This window comes from Thermochaetoides thermophila (genome assembly GCF_000221225.1).
Source record: "Thermochaetoides thermophila DSM 1495 unplaced genomic scaffold scf7180000011823, whole genome shotgun sequence".
Taxonomy (NCBI): Eukaryota; Fungi; Ascomycota; class Sordariomycetes; order Sordariales; family Chaetomiaceae; genus Thermochaetoides; species Thermochaetoides thermophila.
In genome coordinates, this window is record NW_006383039.1 from 352,214 (window position 1) to 369,011 (window position 16,798).

General features: G+C 53.9%; 5 protein-coding genes across 5 annotated transcripts in view; all 5 read left to right on the plus strand.

Annotated features, from left to right (window-relative positions):
* Positions 1-4,031: 4,031 nt before the first annotated feature.
* On the plus strand, positions 4,032-5,089 carry CTHT_0073640 (uncharacterized protein; the record flags this gene model as incomplete). The annotated part of the gene is made up of 2 exons (XM_006697557.1): positions 4,032-4,375; positions 4,921-5,089. 2 exons carry the CDS (start codon positions 4,032-4,034, stop codon positions 5,087-5,089), a joined length of 513 nt encoding a protein of 170 aa, XP_006697620.1.
* A 208-nt stretch (positions 5,090-5,297) lies between these two features.
* On the plus strand, positions 5,298-7,418 carry CTHT_0073650 (uncharacterized protein; the record flags this gene model as incomplete). The annotated part of the gene is made up of 1 exon (XM_006697558.1): positions 5,298-7,418. One exon carries the CDS (start codon positions 5,298-5,300, stop codon positions 7,416-7,418), a length of 2,121 nt encoding a protein of 706 aa, XP_006697621.1.
* Positions 7,419-7,629: 211 nt separating this feature from the next.
* Positions 7,630-10,521, plus strand: CTHT_0073660 (uncharacterized protein; the record flags this gene model as incomplete). The annotated part of the gene is made up of 1 exon (XM_006697559.1): positions 7,630-10,521. The coding sequence occupies one exon, from the start codon at positions 7,630-7,632 to the stop codon at positions 10,519-10,521; it is 2,892 nt and encodes a 963-aa protein (XP_006697622.1).
* A 2,125-nt stretch (positions 10,522-12,646) lies between these two features.
* Positions 12,647-15,208, plus strand: CTHT_0073670 (serine/threonine protein kinase-like protein; the record flags this gene model as incomplete). The annotated part of the gene is made up of 4 exons (XM_006697560.1): positions 12,647-13,450; positions 13,499-13,570; positions 13,623-13,700; positions 13,754-15,208. The coding sequence occupies 4 exons, from the start codon at positions 12,647-12,649 to the stop codon at positions 15,206-15,208; spliced, it is 2,409 nt and encodes an 802-aa protein (XP_006697623.1).
* A 1,253-nt stretch (positions 15,209-16,461) lies between these two features.
* CTHT_0073680 (uncharacterized protein) overlaps positions 16,462-16,798 on the plus strand; it is a gene marked incomplete at both ends in the record, with an annotated part of 1,425 nt that continues 1,088 nt past the window's right edge. Inside the window, one exon of the mRNA XM_006697561.1 lies at positions 16,462-16,751. Coding sequence (XP_006697624.1) covers positions 16,462-16,751 — 290 coding nt within the window. The remainder of the gene's footprint in view (positions 16,752-16,798) is intronic.

The window sequence follows — 16,798 nt, forward strand, 5'->3', positions numbered from 1 at the left end:
AAGACTGTTTCTGCCTTGAATAGCTCGAGGTTAGGATGGAAATCACTTGGTGTGTTGCGGTTAATGTTGTCCCACACTTCTGGCCGCGAGATCCATTCCTGGATAGTGCGATGTAAGTAAGTTACATCGCCAGACGAAGTCACCTCCAGCAGACCCAAGGTACAGGAGCTCAAACGCCTTCTGACAGTGTTTTCCGCAATTTTTTTTGAAGTGTTCAAACTTCTCTGTCTCATCAAATGGCAACTCGCGTGTCGGGGCCCCTGCAATCATCAGTAATCCAAAGTTTAAGGGCCGAGAATCGGTGTGGTCTTGGTGTGGATCTGAGAAGTTGGAAATACTTCGTTGCCTGACCAAGATTTTTAGCGTCAATCCGGCGTCGAATCGCTTCAAACAGATCTTCAAGTTCCTGTGGAAGATCTGAAACCGTCTGCTGAAGGATGGCAAGTGTTTTCCCATCTCTTATCTGCTCGCTTAGCGATCTCACAACCAGCGCAACCCATAGAAAAACACCGTTGGCCTTGGATATAACACTCTGAATGAGTTCCTCTGTATCTTCAGGATCGGTAGCTTGGAGTTCGGTAAATCCCGGGAGGGCCTCTAAGTAGCCGCGAACAAAGCGATCTATGTCATTTTTTGTCAAGTCTTCCATCCGTAAGCTTGGGTGCCGAACAAACGAATCACAAAAAATATTCCAGGGCCGACTACTGACACAAACTTTGACACCGTCTTGGCAGCTGAGCTTCTTGACGAAATTGACTAGGAACTCGTGGCCCCCTTCGAATTCATCAAGCCCGTCAATAAACAAGGCAATTTTATAATCGTTGCCGGCCGCTGAGATAATAGCCATAAGGCCAGACGTGAGTTCATCCATGTCCCAGGAAGGCCACATCTCGAGGGCGAGTCTTTTTCCCAAACATGCGTATCAATGCCCACCTTTTCTTGTCGATAGCTTGGTAAGCAAGGTCAGGTTTGTGCAGGAGCAGTCTATACAGAAGAGTCCGTAATAGACCGATACATGATTTTTGCATCTCGCTCCCCGGGTTCCAGAAATAGAAGCTCGCTTTCAAAAGTGCCCTTCTCCCTGCCCAAGAATTCAGGTGCATGCCAAGGTCAGGATTCCGAACCAGATATTTTCGTGAGTGTCGACTTTCCCGATCCTGGCTTTCCAGTAATCCAGTAGATATCTTTTGTGTCTTCCCGGAGCCAAGATGGAAAGTTATCCCATTTTTGATGCTGATTAGCTGCGTCGGATGCGAGTAACCAGGAGAATGTGCTCTTGTAAGCATCAGGAATTGCTTGTTCTCTGTCATCCATGGAAGGAAAACGAAGTGTTTCAATGATCGCTAAAAGCTCTTTCTTCTCCAGATCGCGGGTGAGATCGGTCTTCTGTGTCACAACCTCTCCAACCCTGTCGGGAAGCCATTCAGTTTTCCAGACCTGATTGACCATGGAACGGATCCTGTTCTCGATGAAGAAACCGAACTCTCTCGTCAAGTCCTGTCCGTTGCGCTTGTCCGCAAGGCGATCAAGTTTTGCGACGATCTCGGCCTGTTGTTGAAATATGTCCTGGAAAGTGTTTCGTTGATCATGGCCTTGGTGCCTATAACAAACAAACAAACAAAAAAACAAACAAACAAAAAAAAATCTCGTGTCAGCTGTCTACGCCCCAGCGTCTTGTGAAAATGGAATAGGACGATGAGCTTAGCTTCCTTACCATAATGATACCAAGACGGCCATGTTGATTTGACTCTTGATCTGATCAAGGTCCTTTACCAGCTTACTCATGCGGGGTCCGGAAGCCAGCGAACGCATCGCAGCATTGAAAGCTTCCTTGAAGGCTTTTCCCGTCGAATTCATCGTTTTGTCAGCTTTGACGACATCCAAAGTTGCCCTTAACTCCTGGTTTATTTCCAGGCATTGCTGGCATGAGTCGAGAAGTATGCGATCTGTGACACCTGGCTCATCCACGTTTGACAGCTCTCCAGACCTTTTCTGGACACTGGAAATTAGAGAATCCAAATCGTGGATGACTGAAGCGAGCGAAGCATTTCGTCCTGTCTCGCCGGTTTTTAATGCGTAGATCTGAGCAACATTTGTGACTAATTTCGTTGTAAAGTCGATGAACTGCAATGCAGCCGCAGCGGTGCTGATAGCGGTAGCAGGATCTATGTTTCCGCGAAGACATCAAAGGAACACATGCAATGTCTAGTCAGTGTTGGAGTAAAGGGGTAAAATCGATCCTGCACCTTAAGGATACAGGCAGCGGATACCCAATGACCATTAACAATGTGATGTGATGGAAAATGAACGGGAAAACTCTCCCGACAACACGGCGGTTGGGTACATGTGGGATAAGGAAAAGTAAAGGGAAGGCTAACCTGAAGTCTGAGGGTAGCCTGAACTTTGGATGGTCATCCTTTGCAGCCCGAAAGAAAGTCCGCCGCGTTGATTGGGTTAATACTGCATGACAGAACCTCGCCACATGCAAAATATGGGCTCTGGGCGTTCGATCTGAAGAGTATCCGTGGCTGAGTCACCTGCAATTATGATATCCTCGGTCAGCAAGGTAAAGCATGACGGACAATGGCGTTGACGTGGTGAAACCTCGGATAGCTTCAAGGCACTGCCCTCTGGACACGACTGTGCAAAACAAAACGCCCAACTGCCGTTGCCCCAACAAAACTTACTCATTTCACTCGCGTGGAACTCAGCCAAAAACATTATCCCAGAAGTATGCAAAAAAGGATATGAGGAGAACGTCACACTATATTTCCAATACCATGAGTCCAGTGCTCAGCATGCTTCCGTGCCTTTCCGCTAGGTATCGCCAGTCGCTCGTTGGCAGATTACGGGGCAGGTAGGTGAACCTTGGGCAATTAGATCCAGACATTTCTGGAGAACCTGCTCTTCTAGTGTTCTTCCAATCTCTAATGGTTCCTTCGAATTGGTCGTTTCTTCCTAGGGTTTCCCCCTCCTTCCCCCCCCCCCCCTCCCCCCCTCCCCCCAACCCCAACCCCACCGCCGCGTCAGATCTGTATTCTGTCCTGTAAACTGGCGGAGGTATGTCACCCATCAATGTAGCGTACATTTGTATAAGCCCGGATTTTCAGTCTGCACAGCCCCTGGGGTCACCATGCCTTTGTAACAAACAAACTTTGACCTCTTGACACCAGGACCGAAAACCGTACGTCTCCCGGAGCAACCAACTTTGTGCTTCCTGGACAATGACTGCATTGGGCATTTGATGGTGGAAGTACTTCGTACAGAGCAAGGCGGCGAATAGACAAAAGTCTGTTCAAGATAAAAAAAAAAGCTTTAAGCAGCAGATTGAACTATAATTGTTGCGGGCTTTTAGCTCGCTGTTGAGGCTAGTACCGGTACAATTCTTCTGTCAATAGTACGCTTAAGGAGAGAAAAGGGACAGAAAAGCGAAGGTATACCGAAGAAGGGAAGTAAACGAAAAGGAAGAGAGAAAGAAAGGAGACGGAGGAGGAAAGGCAGAAGAAAAGCCAAAGCGATAAGAATGGAAAGAAAAGTGGAAAGAAGATCCGGAATAGCTGCCTGCTGTGTTGTGAATAAGGAGAGGGAAGATAGATGATGAATATCATCTGTCTGAAAATGTTTTGTTGCTCAAGCACCTACTACCAATGTTAAGTAGCCGCACTTGTGATCCACTGCTTGCCTGGGAGCCCAAGCTTCCTATATTTCAAGCACTTTGTAGTTCTACTACTACAGTAAGATTGTAAGACCTGACGACTCTGTCAAAGCATCCTTCAATAGAACTTGTGTCATCGAAAAAGGGGTGACTACGTTGACAGGGAAGATTTGCTGCCCCTTACAGTAGTCAAGAAGCCCCCCCCCCCTTCCACTCATTTGCACTGCCGGTCCCCCCGTAACAGCCAGCCACCATTATTTCTCGCGTGATGCCAGGCAATGCGAGGAATCGACTCCATTCACTGCGAGAAAAAAAGCAAAAAAAAAAAAAAGAAAACGAATGGAGAGTGCCTTTGCCCAGTCAGAGAGCCCAATTGATGGCAAAGCGTCAAACCTCGGGGACACAGGCCAGTGGAGCGGGTGAATTGTGGCTCTTCCCGCCTTCCGATTTTTCGGACGTCGATGCCAAAAGGCCCCAACAGCAGGGGTCGTGCAGCCCCACAATTCCCACTCAGATCCAGAATGGGACCCTTGCCAACCCCAGCCCAACCGCCGCCAAGGCCAGGCCTGAAAGAACGTCCTGGTCAAAGCCTCCCTGCCACCAATGGCCCACCGCATTGGACGGGCCGGGCTTTAACACCCACCGTCTTGTTCCAGCTCCGGGGGGGTTGGGCACTCGGAAATGTGTCGAGAAACTCGAGAGACCGACAAGAAACAGCGCGTGAGTCCATGACAAGAAGACGGCTTCCAAGACATTCAAGACATCGAGGAAACTCCGGCTAGACAGCTCGGCCTTTTTGTGTCTCGCACACACACATACAGACAGGCTCGTCTGTCCCTGCAACTGCACTTGCATCGCATGGTGTTGTATGCGGACTGCGGACTGTACGGATCGGTATAAGTGGCGGAGAGCGCTGAGTGGCCGCTGTGTGGTGCGAGCTGTAACAGGTCGAGGAGTGGACGTGGACCATCGCGCCCGACTGCGCATGTGTCTGCACGATATTGGCGACTTCGCGGCCCCATGCATGGCCCGCCCACAAATCCTGTCGACCGCCCTGCAGCTGCGTTGACTCTGCCAGCTCCTAGCTTCTGGGTCTCCCTCGCTCCCTTCCAACCAGCGGTCTGCCCACTCTTTCGAGTCCAAACAAGCCAGCAGACGAGCGCGTGTGTGTGGAAGAGCAAAAGGCGTTTCTGTGTCTGCGAGGGCAAACCGGCTAGGGTGGTATCGTTGTCACAAGCTGGGCCCCCTAAGACACATTCGCGCAGACTCTTCACGCACAGAAACGACGACGACGACGACGACGACGACGACGACGACGACGACGACGACGACGTCTGCACGGAGGGTAACGTGCACAGCGAGCTCAGCCCTGGGCGGTTGGGCAGTTGGCCACGCTCGAGAGCCGAGTCGCCCATTGAACCATCGAGCCATTGAGCCATCGAGCCATTGAGGCATTGATGCCAGTGACACGATTTGATGTTCCATTGAGCATCAAGCCATTGGCCCATCAAACGTCTTCGGCACTGCAGCTAACACTTGCCGCGATCGAATCCCACATCGACGACGCACTCCACGCCAACTTGCGCCTGGTGACTCAAACGGCACGCCCCTCACGCGAACCCAACCCGAGGGCCATTTCACCATGTCGGCGCCCTACTGGGGCAATCTGTCCCCCTCGGGCCAGGGCCAAACCAAAGCTCGTCGCTCGTCCCTACTGGATGACCAAGTCGCTTCGCGGGAACGCCCCTCATCATTGGATGCTTCGGCAGAGGGACGGTCACGATCGAATCGTTTCTCAATCCAGACTACAAAATCAGACGCCCCCACCGACTCTACTCTGAGCCCCTTTGCGTCGCCCACTGCGTCTAGCTTCACCCCAACCGGTCTTACCCCTCGACCCCCCTCTCTGCCCTACGGCGCCACGCAGTACCCTCCCGAGTTGTTGGAAAACCGTCGACGACGCAGAAGCCAAGGTCACGAGCAAGACGAGAGCTATGCTTCTATAGCAGGCAAGCCCCCGCCCGCCGCTCCCGACGTGCCGCGCACCGTCCCCTCTTTCAACTATCCTCCTGTCGGTTCTCGCCGGCAGCCATCTCAATCGTCTGCCTCGTACTCTGGAAGCGACCAATACCATAGAAAGATGGCGGCCGAGGAGCACCTGCGCACGTCCCAGCAGCTAGCGGTGGACAAGACCAGACATTCACACAATGACCCCGCTGTTCCACGCTCGCACAGGGTACCGACGGACCATAGTCTTGCTGCCATGGACGCTGCTCCTGCTAACGGTGGTCGGCAGCAGCGGAGGACGTCTGCCGCCGAGCAGTCCTTGCACCTGAGTTCAAGGAGGACGTCCGCACAGCGACCAAAAGCGGTCGCGGACCGCTCGCCCCTGCAACAGCTCGAGTCAGCCCTCGACAGCATTTCGAAGGAGGATAAACGTGCTCGTGTAGAAGCTGCGGAGAGGGCTGCTAGGGAAAGAGCTGCCGCGGCGGCGGCGGCGACGACGACGGCAGCAAATGGTGCGATCCAGCGGGAGGAGAATGCATCTCAGGGGGGGCGTGCCCGGGCCCGTCGATCTTCTATGTCGGCTAAAGACGCTCCTCCGGCCGCTTCCGACCAAACAGTTGGCATTCGGCGCAATCTCAGCTTCCGCGAGCGCGCAGCCAGGAATGATATCAAGTTGCCAGATGCTCTTGAGGACGTCGCTACCACCACGCCCCCAGGCCGCCGGCAGAGGAGAGCCAAGAAATATCAGGGCGACCCGTGGCCGAGGAGAGTCTCCGACCCCGAATCGATCTTTAATGCCGATGACTTGCCGGCTCAGAGCCAGTCGACCCAGCGTACCTTCAACGACAGCCTCGACGGAGAAAGTCTGCGGGATGAAGATCTGCTGGCCTACCCTGCTTCTGGCAAAATAACCAGGACGCCGAGCCAAAAGAAGGCAGATCAGATCCTCGGCCGTGGTGTTGATGTTCCCGCCCCAAGCGCCCACAACGCTCCTCGGCAGGGACAACACAACGTGCTGAGGAAACCGATGCCGCCTTCAGCAGCAGCCGCGAACCCTCCTCCTCACGGCCCTGCGAATGACCGTGTCGAGCATGCCCCCGAGACGCACCAGCGGGCCGAGGAGCATCATCAGATCTCCGAGGCCGATTTCAGTGCGCGTGAACAGCTGCTGCGGCCCGGCCAGGGCATGTACAAGCCCAAGCCGTACCTCGAAGAGTGGAAGCATGCCACTGTCGGTGCGTTGACCGGTGCCCTTATAGACATCGACAACGAGGTCATACAAAACCCGTCTGGACAGCACGGCTCAAGACGAGACGCCGCGTCGCTGCAGCGACGCAGCAACAACACGTCCACGTCGGTGTCGGTGTCGGTAAGGCCCCGCAAAGGAGAGGCGTATGCAGGAGAGTATGATGAGAGAGTCAACGGTATGAGACCCCCTACTGCTCAGGCCATATACCCCAGCATTGCCGAGGTGCAGAACGGCGAGTTCCGCTTCCCGTCGCAAAGCGATCTCAGTGTCCGTAGCGGTCTCCCGTTCGAACCTCAACATCTTGCCGCTGCTCCTAGAAAGTCCAAAGGCCGTTCGAAGCGCTGGGATGACTTGCGTCCCCTGAGCCCAAGCCCCCCTGGTGCAAGTGACTCCACAGACAGTCTCGAGTGCTTTTCGCTGCGCAGCAATGATGCCACGCTTTCCCGGCAGACTCTGATTTATTCCCGTACATTTTACCCCAGTCCCCCTCAAATTCTCTGCCCCTGAGACCCATTGGCGTTATTGCATTGAATGCTGACTTAAGTTTGTGTGTTCTTGTTTTTTTTTTTTCTTTTTAGCTCCCACGCGTTTCAAGCCGCCGCTGTATCTCAAGTGCGGTCCTCTGTTGAGGTTCTGCGGAATCCGCCATGAGCGTGTTCCGAACAGATCGGCCCGAAATGGAGGATACATCGACAGGGAAATCTGGAGGGGTTCCATCATGATCGTAACGAGCGACGCCGACTCATCCTATGAAATCGCCCCGACGTTGAGGCTGTTCGTCCAGCCGATCGAACTGCTGCCGACCCCGCCCCGTATGATCGATGGCGACGAGAGTCTATCCCCCGAGTATGTTGATCCGCTTGCCGGTCATCCCAAGCTCGGCAGGAAGGGAGAAACCTTGTACGTCCGGCCTGTCGACCATCTTGAGGAAGGCAGGGACTTATCCCGGGACGAGACCGATGACGGTCTCTTCGAGAAGACCCGGAGTCCTCCGGACGTTCCGCTACCCGACGGCATGGTCGATCCCCCCGGCTCGTTCGCCGCACGCCGGAAGCGCGCCGAGATGGACGGTGAAAAGGCCGGCAAGTACCGTGACATCCGCGGCTTCAGGCTGCACGCCGAGCGCGGCTACACCTTCTGGCGGTTCAACATCGAGGTTGAGCTACGTGACAAGCAGCAGCGCATCGCGTACCGCATCAACCGCGGCCCGTCGACCGGCTTCTGGGTCCCTGCCAAGGGCCAGCCCATGAACATCATGTTCTACAGCTGCAACGGGTTCAGCTTGAGCGTCGACTCGAACCTGTTCAGCGGGCCGGATCCCCTGTGGCGTGACGTGCTGAATGCTCACCAGAGCCAGCCCTTCCATGTCATGATCGGCGGTGGTGACCAGATTTATAACGATCGCTGCATGCAGGATGTCAGGCTCTTCCGCGAGTGGTTGAGCATCAAGAACCCGATCCACAAGCACAATGCGCCGTTTACCCCCGAGATGCAGGACGAGCTGGAGGCGTTCTATCTCGAGCGGTACTGCATGTGGTTCTCGCAGGGTCTGTTTGGCATGGCCAATGCTCAGATTCCCATGGTGAATATGTGGGACGACCACGACATCATTGATGGGTTTGGCTCGTACCCTCATCACTTCATGAACTCGCCCGTCTTCTCGGGTCTCGGTAACGTCGCGTTCAAGTATTACATGCTCTTCCAGCACCAGAGCATCCCCTCGGAGACGGAAGAGGCTGAGCCAAGTTGGATACTTGGCGAGAAGCCGGGCCCGTACATCAACGAGCTCAGCCGTAGCTTGTTCATGTCGATGGGCGGCAAGGTCGCCCTGTTGGCCGTCGATGGTCGCACGGAGAGGACCAGGGAAGAGGTGGTCAGCGAGGACACCTGGAAGAAGCTCATGGATCGCTGCTACTCCGAGATCGACAAGGGCAAGGTCGACCACCTCCTCGTGCTCCTTGGCGTTCCCATTGCCTACCCGCGTCTCGTCTGGCTGGAAAACATCCTCACCTCGCGCGTCATGGACCCGATCAAGGCGCTCGGCAAGCTGGGCATGCTAGGCGGCCTGCTCAACAAAATCGACGGTGGCGTCGAGGTACTCGACGACCTCGACGACCACTGGACGGCGAAGAGCCACAAGCGCGAGCGCAGTATCGTCATCGAGGACCTCCAGGACCTGGCCGCCGACAAGTCCGTCCGCGTGACGATCCTCAGCGGCGACGTGCACCTCGCCGCCATCGGCCAGTTCTACTCGAATCCCAAGCTCGGCTTGCCCAAACACAAGGACTTCCGGTACATGCCGAACGTGATTTCGTCGGCCATTGTCAACACCCCGCCGCCGGAAATCCTCGCTGATGTGCTCAACAAGCGGAACAAGGTCCACCATTTCGATAAAGAAACGGACGAGGACATGATTCCGCTCTTTGCACATGGCGTGGATGGCAAGCCGAGGAATAATAAGCATCTCCTGCCGCATCGCAACTGGTGCTCCATTAGACCTTATGTTCCCGGCACCACGCCGCAGTCGACGCCAGCGCAGTCCTCGGCTGAGGTCGGCCCTGGCGAGGGAGGTGAGCGCAGGGGGAGTATCTTCCGTCGCCTGTCCTTCCGCAGCCGCAACAAGTCGATGCCCACCGTCGGTACCGAGGGCAGCGTCTCGGCAAGCGGTATCCCCAAGGACAGGTCTCGCCCTCCGATCTCTCGCAGCGGCTTGCTCCTGCGCTCACTGTCTCGTCGTCCGGGCACCGCGAGTGCAGACCACGTTGGCCAGGCGAACCAGCAAGCTGGCGCGAGTAAGACCGGTCTGGTGCGCACATTCTCTGCGTCCAATGTGGCTGGTGCCTCGCAGTCCAAGTTTGGCGGCCTGTTCAGGAGGAGGAGCACCGCTAGCAAGAAGGACGTCGCTGTGCAGACCAACGGGCCGGACACGGATACCGAGTCGGTTGTTCGTCATGATCAGCACGATCAACCCCAGACCCAGAGTCACCAGCATGCGGCGTACGAAGAACATAACTACTCCGGCCCGGTCATCAACGACGAGTTCCAGCGGGGTGACGAAGCCTGCTTCACCGCCGTCCGGCCAAACACCTCCCGCGGACACAAGCCTACTCCGACGGGTCTCCCGCATGCCGCGACGACCGGGAATATCCCCCAGGCCACCACGGAGAGCACGTCTGATCCGAAGACGTCGCCCTTCCGCCGCACGCCGACGCTCCTCACTGCCAAGCAGCGCAAGCACGCCGAGGAGTATACAATTGACTTGACGGGTGCGCTGGAGGTGACGCTCAACGTAGAGATCTCCCCGCGCGATCCGGGCGGCAGTACCGTGCCGTACCGGCTGGTCGTGCCCAAGCTGTGGTATGACGATGAGATGGACGAGACGTTGTCTAACAGGGAGGGGAAGGAGCGGAAGACTAGGGTGAGGGAAAGTGTGGATGGGGAAAAGGTTGCCAGACCGGACAGCGAGAGTGGGGTTAGGCGTGAGGATGAGGAGACGGGGGTGAGTGAGGGGGAGGAAGAGGACAGGAGTATCCCTGCTGCTGTTGGGGAGGAGAAGAGGGGATTGAAGAGGTTGTTTAGTTTGAAGAGGCGGTCGACGGCGGCGTATTGATTTGGTTCTGAATTCGATGTAAGTCGTTGTCCTCGGATGGTTATGAGTTATGATGAGGCATGATTCATGACCTTTGTTTTTTTTTGTTGTTGTTGTTGTTGTTGTTGCTGTTGTTGTCGTCGTCGTCGTCTTTTTGACTATAATAGATCTGCGGATCTTGTTTGTTTAATCATGTTATTATTGTTGTTTCTTTACTTTTGACTTTTTTGTTTAAGAGGTTGAGTCGGGAGTTGTTTTGGTTTTTGTTATTTTTTTGGGTTATGACCTAGACTGCACTTAAGCATTCACGGTTAAGAGTGATAGCCCAAGCTGCCTATTGATATCGAATTATGTCGCTGGAAATATAAGTATCCTCTGTGATGTTTTGTGCCTTCCATACACAGAGTACTTTGTGGCTTTTATTTGGTGCCGTAAAAGTTACACTTGATGGCTATTGCTCTCCAGGTTAGAAAAGCAAGGCAATCAATCATCCCAACAAGTAAAACCAGTTCTCTCGAGCTTCACAAATTCTCCTAGTATTCCTCTTGGTGTCGTCTTTCTTTTCTTTCTTTTTCTTTTTTTCTTTCTTTTTCCTTTTTCCTTTTTCCTTTTTTCTCTTTTTCTTTCTTCTCAACTGGAGCTCAAGGCCCAGTAATGACTTGCTTAACCAGTCTAGGACTCACCATATCTCATCATCGATCTTTGCTCCAGAGCTCAAGCAACAATGCAAGGATCAACTTCATCCCATCAACAGGACCCATCTCGCTTTGACATTTCATGTGAGCTCGATGGCTGGGTGAGCGCAAAAAAAAAAAAATGTCGAGGCGTTTCATCTCACCGCCTTTTGTTGATCTTGGCAATTGGGCTCAATGGCACCTTACCATGTTGGTTATCGGTCGGGTGGTAGCTGGCTGTTCGAAGCTACTTCAAACAAATCTTTGATGATTCCGTCGATTCTGTTGCACTTTGTTTTGTTTCAAGATTCATCAGGAACACAAAAGACATGAAGTGTGGTCGACAGCAAATGACGAGCAGATCTGAGCGATCTGTGTGGCGCAGCACACCTGAGATCGATGATGCGCATGCTTGCTGACGTCACACGCTACGTGCGATGTGACAGGCCTTCCTGAATGAGAAAGAGGGGCAGGGGAAGGAGGGAGAACATTTGGGTAAAGGTGGATCTTTAAGCTTTCAGAAATTCTTCAAACGAAGAGAGCTTATCAGTGAGGCAGCCAACTGTGAATGTGAACATTCCTCTCCATGATGATGCCGTTTACGTCCATAGGCGTTAGGCATTTCAGATCGTCTGTGTTTGCATAGGCCAGCGGTTAGTTGCAGCCAAGTAATATCAAGCTTTGAGGCTGCCGTGCTGGCATGAGTGATACCGTGGCTCTAGGAGGACAGAGTTAGGCGGGTGATTGGGCGGCTCATTGCTGCTTGGGAGGTTACACGTGTACCGAGTACGGGCCATGCGACTTTTGCCCAGTGTGTAAGTCTAGCTACGGCATAATTAATCCAATCAGTACCCGGTAGAGAGAAAAGTTTCAAGATGGTGTCCTCTTTGTGGCAATGGTCCTGCTCTATGATAGTCTCTCAATTGTGACTATTCCTATAGCTGCAAACTTCAAGATTAAAAAAAAGGAAAAAAAAAAGAGAAGCTTGCTTAAAAACTCGAAATTCCGTATGCTTCCAGGCGTTGCTTTCCATCCGTTAGCTCATGCAGCTCAGCCACATTGAGACGCCAGGAACGCGGCGCTGCGTTCCAGAGGCCCACCGCGAGTAACAGAGGCCCTTGCCTGTTGCGCAGCGCAGCTGGCACCGGGTGGGGCCTCGCTGCTCATGTGGGGGACCAATGAGAGGGCACGCAGCCTGCTCAATGCCCTCTAAACGGGAATGGTACGGTCCTTGGCCACAGACGCGGACTTATCACAGGTGCCCACGGCTTGCCTGCCGCCTACAGCTGCCGCTGTTTTGTTACTAAGGTATAGTATAAAGAGAGCCGCCACTCAACGCGGAGCGCTCTGTTCTCCTTGCTCTTGTCTCTTGGACATTTCGACGTCTTCTCTCATCTTCATTTCTCACTTGATTGCTTGCCTGCGCCGGCCGCGTCGACACCGACATCCTCACTCCAGTACATCCAATTTCGATGAAGGGAGCTTCGCCTATCGCCCAGCCCACATCGCATGGCGGCAGCCCTCGTTTGGATTCGGCGCCCGTAGGCGGTCAGCAGCAGCAGCAGCAGCAGCAGCAGCAGCAGCAGCAGCAGCAGCAACTTCACTCTTCTTCCTCTTCTCCCGGCCTCCACAATGGTATCTCCTCTTCGGCCCAGCACTCATCGAGTGGCACGGCTGCCCAGCCCGTCGCTGCAGACGGCACAGAGATCGAAGGCAGTAGTAGTAGTAACAATAACCAGCCCTCGATATCATCGCCGTCTGCACAGCCGGGGCCTGTCATAGAGTCTGGCAGTGGCAGCGTCGCCAACGGAAAGGAGGGCGATGACAGCAACAACACCAACCAAAGTAATGATGCCAACGAAAAGGTCAAGAATGACAAGGGCAACATGTTCCAGCGCGCTCTGCGCACCACCAAGACCATCCTCTTCCACTCGCGCGTCAACCTGCTGCTTGCCTTCGTGCCCGTCGGCATTGCCGTTGCCGAGACGCACATGTCGCCGGCTATCATCTTCACCATGAATGCCCTGGCGATTGTGCCCTTAGCCGGACTGCTGAGCTATGCTACCGAGTCCGTTGCTCATCGTCTGGGCGACTCGCTGGGCGCTCTGCTGAACGTGACCTTTGGCAATGCCGTCGAGTTGATCATATTCATTATTGCTCTTGCCAAAAATGAGATTCGAATTGTCCAGGCCTCGTTGTTGGGCTCCATCCTGGCCAACTTGCTGCTCATTCTGGGCATGTCATTCTTCCTTGGCGGTCTGCTCTTCCGCGAGCAGGTGAGTCTAGTGAGCTCCTGGTTCTATGGGCTGCGCTAACCAGAGTAGATCTACAATAGCACCGTCACTCAGATGAGTGCTTGTCTGCTGAGTCTGAGTGTCATCAGTCTGGTCTTGCCGGTATGTGTGCCCTCTTTAGCTGGTTCAGGTTGACCCAATGCTGATTCTTTAGACCGCCTTTCATGCTTCGTTCCGAGACATTGAAACTGCCGACGCTCAGTCTCTCAAAATCAGCCGCGGCACCAGTGTGGTAAGTACTTGCTTTTGAAACATAGTCGTGGACATCAAATGCTGACTGGTCAGATCCTTCTCCTGGTGTATATCATCTACCTTCTCTTCCAGTTAATCTCACACTCGTACCTGTACGAGTCGACGCCTCAGCACATCATCGATGAGGAAGCCACACCTGGCCCAGCTGCTAGCTGGCTCGAGTCCAGTTCCGACAGCAGCAACAGCAGCAGCAGCAGCAGCAGCGACAGCTCCTCGTCGAGCGACTCGGAATCGTCTGTTTCGGATCACTCCAGGGACACCCGGAAGCGCATCAAGCGGATGATGCGTCGCAGGCGTTCCAGCGGTAGCTCGAGCCATTCGAACCACTCAAACCGCGATTCTCGGCCGACGACGTCCAGCTCGAACGATTCTTACCCTGCCAAGGGCGACCAGCTGACCGACGAGGCCTGCCGGTCTAAGTCGCACAAGTCGAGCACAGCTGACGAGGACGATGGCCATGAGGCTGAGGACGAAGATCGCCACCACCGCAAGAAGCGCCGCCGTTATAAGCGCTCCTCCAAGAAGCATCACCACAAGCATAAGCATGGGCACAAGAGTCACGACGAGAGGGCTGCCATCGAAAGCAGCAGCAACAACGTCATCGCTGGTCCCTCTCAACCCCCCGTGCAAAACCTCCTTTCGCCCTACGAACCTCGTCGTCGCGACTTCGCCCAGCAACCCCCTTCGGCCCCAATTGTTGTTGCTCCCGCTGCAAACCCAGTCGGCACCCCTCGCACGCGCAGCCCCCTGCAAACCCTGCGCGAACGCCTCGCCCCCGGTGTTTTCGCGCCCCTGCCTGATCCCGCCGTGCCAGTCATCCAAGTCCAGGACAGCACGACCCATCGTCTGCGGAGGATCAAGTCCATGCCGGACCGGCTGCACCGTACCTCGTCGACATATCATCCCCAAAGCGCAATCATGCCTTCCCAGATCCCGCTCGCGCACAAGCCCTCTACCGCAGCGATCCTCAAGGAGGAGCAAGGCGAGGAGGAGCTGTCCCGCAAGGCGGCCGTGCTCCTTTTGTTAGTGTCAACTGGTCTGGTTGCGCTGTGCGCCGAGTTCCTAGTCGACTCCATCAACGGCCTGGTGGCAACCACTCATGTGGGGGAAGTCTTTATCGGCCTGGTCATCCTCCCCATCGTGGGCAACGCGGCTGAGCACGTTACTGCCATCACTGTGGCGATGAAGAACAAGATGGACTTGGCGATCGGCGTGGCGGTGGGCAGTTCGATACAGATTGCGCTGTTCATCACGCCGCTGGTGGTGATTATTGGGTGGATCATGAACCGAGAGATGACGCTGTATTTCACGCTGTTCGAGACGGTGTGTCTGTTTGTGTCGGCGTTTATTACGAATTTCTTGGTTTTGGACGGGAGGAGTAATTACTTGGAGGGCGCGTTGTTGATCGCCACCTATGTGATTATTGGTGTGGTGGCGTTCTTTTATCCGGAGGCGAAGGATGCTAGCAGTTGGGGGACTGCTGCTTGAATGAATGATGTGGAGGGGAGAAGGGGAGGTTGAGGGGATGTGAGGAAGAGCTGATTGAGGGGAGATGAGAGCGAAGGCCGTGTTATAGCCTTGGGACTTTTTTTTCTTGGGGGGGTTTGTTTGGGGGGGGGGGGGGGGAGGGAGGGAGGGAGGAGGAGGAGGAAAGGAAGAGGATACACATGATAGTTAGATGGAAGCCAACACTGGCTGGTGTTGGAGGGTCGAAAAGGATGAAGAAGGATGCCTACGGATGCCTTAGATTCTACTACATACGATATTGAATGGGCCAAAAGTTGGCGTTATGCTGGCTTAACATACGCGCATACATACATATATGTAATGGACAATTATGAACTTTACGATAGCTTGTGGGAGTTTTTCTCACAAAGTCAATGTCTATTGAAGTACATGAAAGCCCTTTATTTGACTTGACCATGTCTCGGGATCTCACAATCATCTGTAAGGTGACCAATTCTGCTTTTAGAACACATCAGTCCATGGAGAAAAGCAAAATCAAGGATAATTGCGCCTGCTGATGGTGGCTGTGCAAGCTCATAAGGTGGGGTAAATCTTTCCTCTGTAAGCTGCATCTTTCCATTTGCCCTTTGGTTTCTTCTGAGGGCGCTGTTAGTGTGTGGTCCCTGAAGCAGCCCTCTTGGCAGACTGTACAGCGGTCTTCTTAGGGACTATTCTCGTCTTACCTTCACCTGTACCTCGTCCTTCCTTTTTTTTTTTTTTTTTTTTTTTTTTCACCATCTACACTCAATAACCACTGACAAGGGAAGGCTGAGGCATCAAGAATCATCAGATTCCATCCGATGAATTTGCTGTTGACCAGGTGCCCAACCAAGGGAATCACTCAAACAAAAGAAGTCTATCTAAGCCTCCAACGTGTGAAATTACGTTGTTAAATTGCCAAGTGACCACGCGACGGCAAATAATCATCACCCGTATTATTATTTTGGTTTCTTCCTTTCCTACTTTCAACACTTCTGCGGTGAGGTCACAGCATATAGGTGCTTACTCCCAACCAATCTCGTTCACACAGCACTGCCTCTGTTAGGTCACTTCACGGCGTGCGCAAAGGCCAATTTCACGTTGGAACAAAAGCGCTCTTTGCAATCCCAATTGCGCCTTACTGCTTTTCAATTTCCCGACCTACTGGTTTCTTGCACCTACCAACTACCCCCGTAATCCGCAATCTACCTAACCAACAGTCAACCGACTAACAACCCAGTCGACACTCCTTCACAATGTGCTTCGGCAGGAAACACTCAGCCGATAACGACGGCGAGAACTTCGCACCGCGCCCTGTCGGTAACCCTAACTACCAGTCGGGAGGATACGACACCAAGCCGATTTACCATTATCCTCAGCATCAAGTACCGCTTCAACCGACCACAGCTCATTATGCTCCCCCGGCTGGTCCTCCTCCCTCGTGGGTCCCGAACCCTATCCAGCCTGTCGGTTACTCAGGCACTGGTCATAGCTGGATCGGGCCGCCTGCGGGACCTCCGCCGGAGGAGAAGCCTAAGGAGCCTTGGTATGTTGTCTCTCACTCCGGCGCCCCTCTCTCTCTTTTTCTCTCTC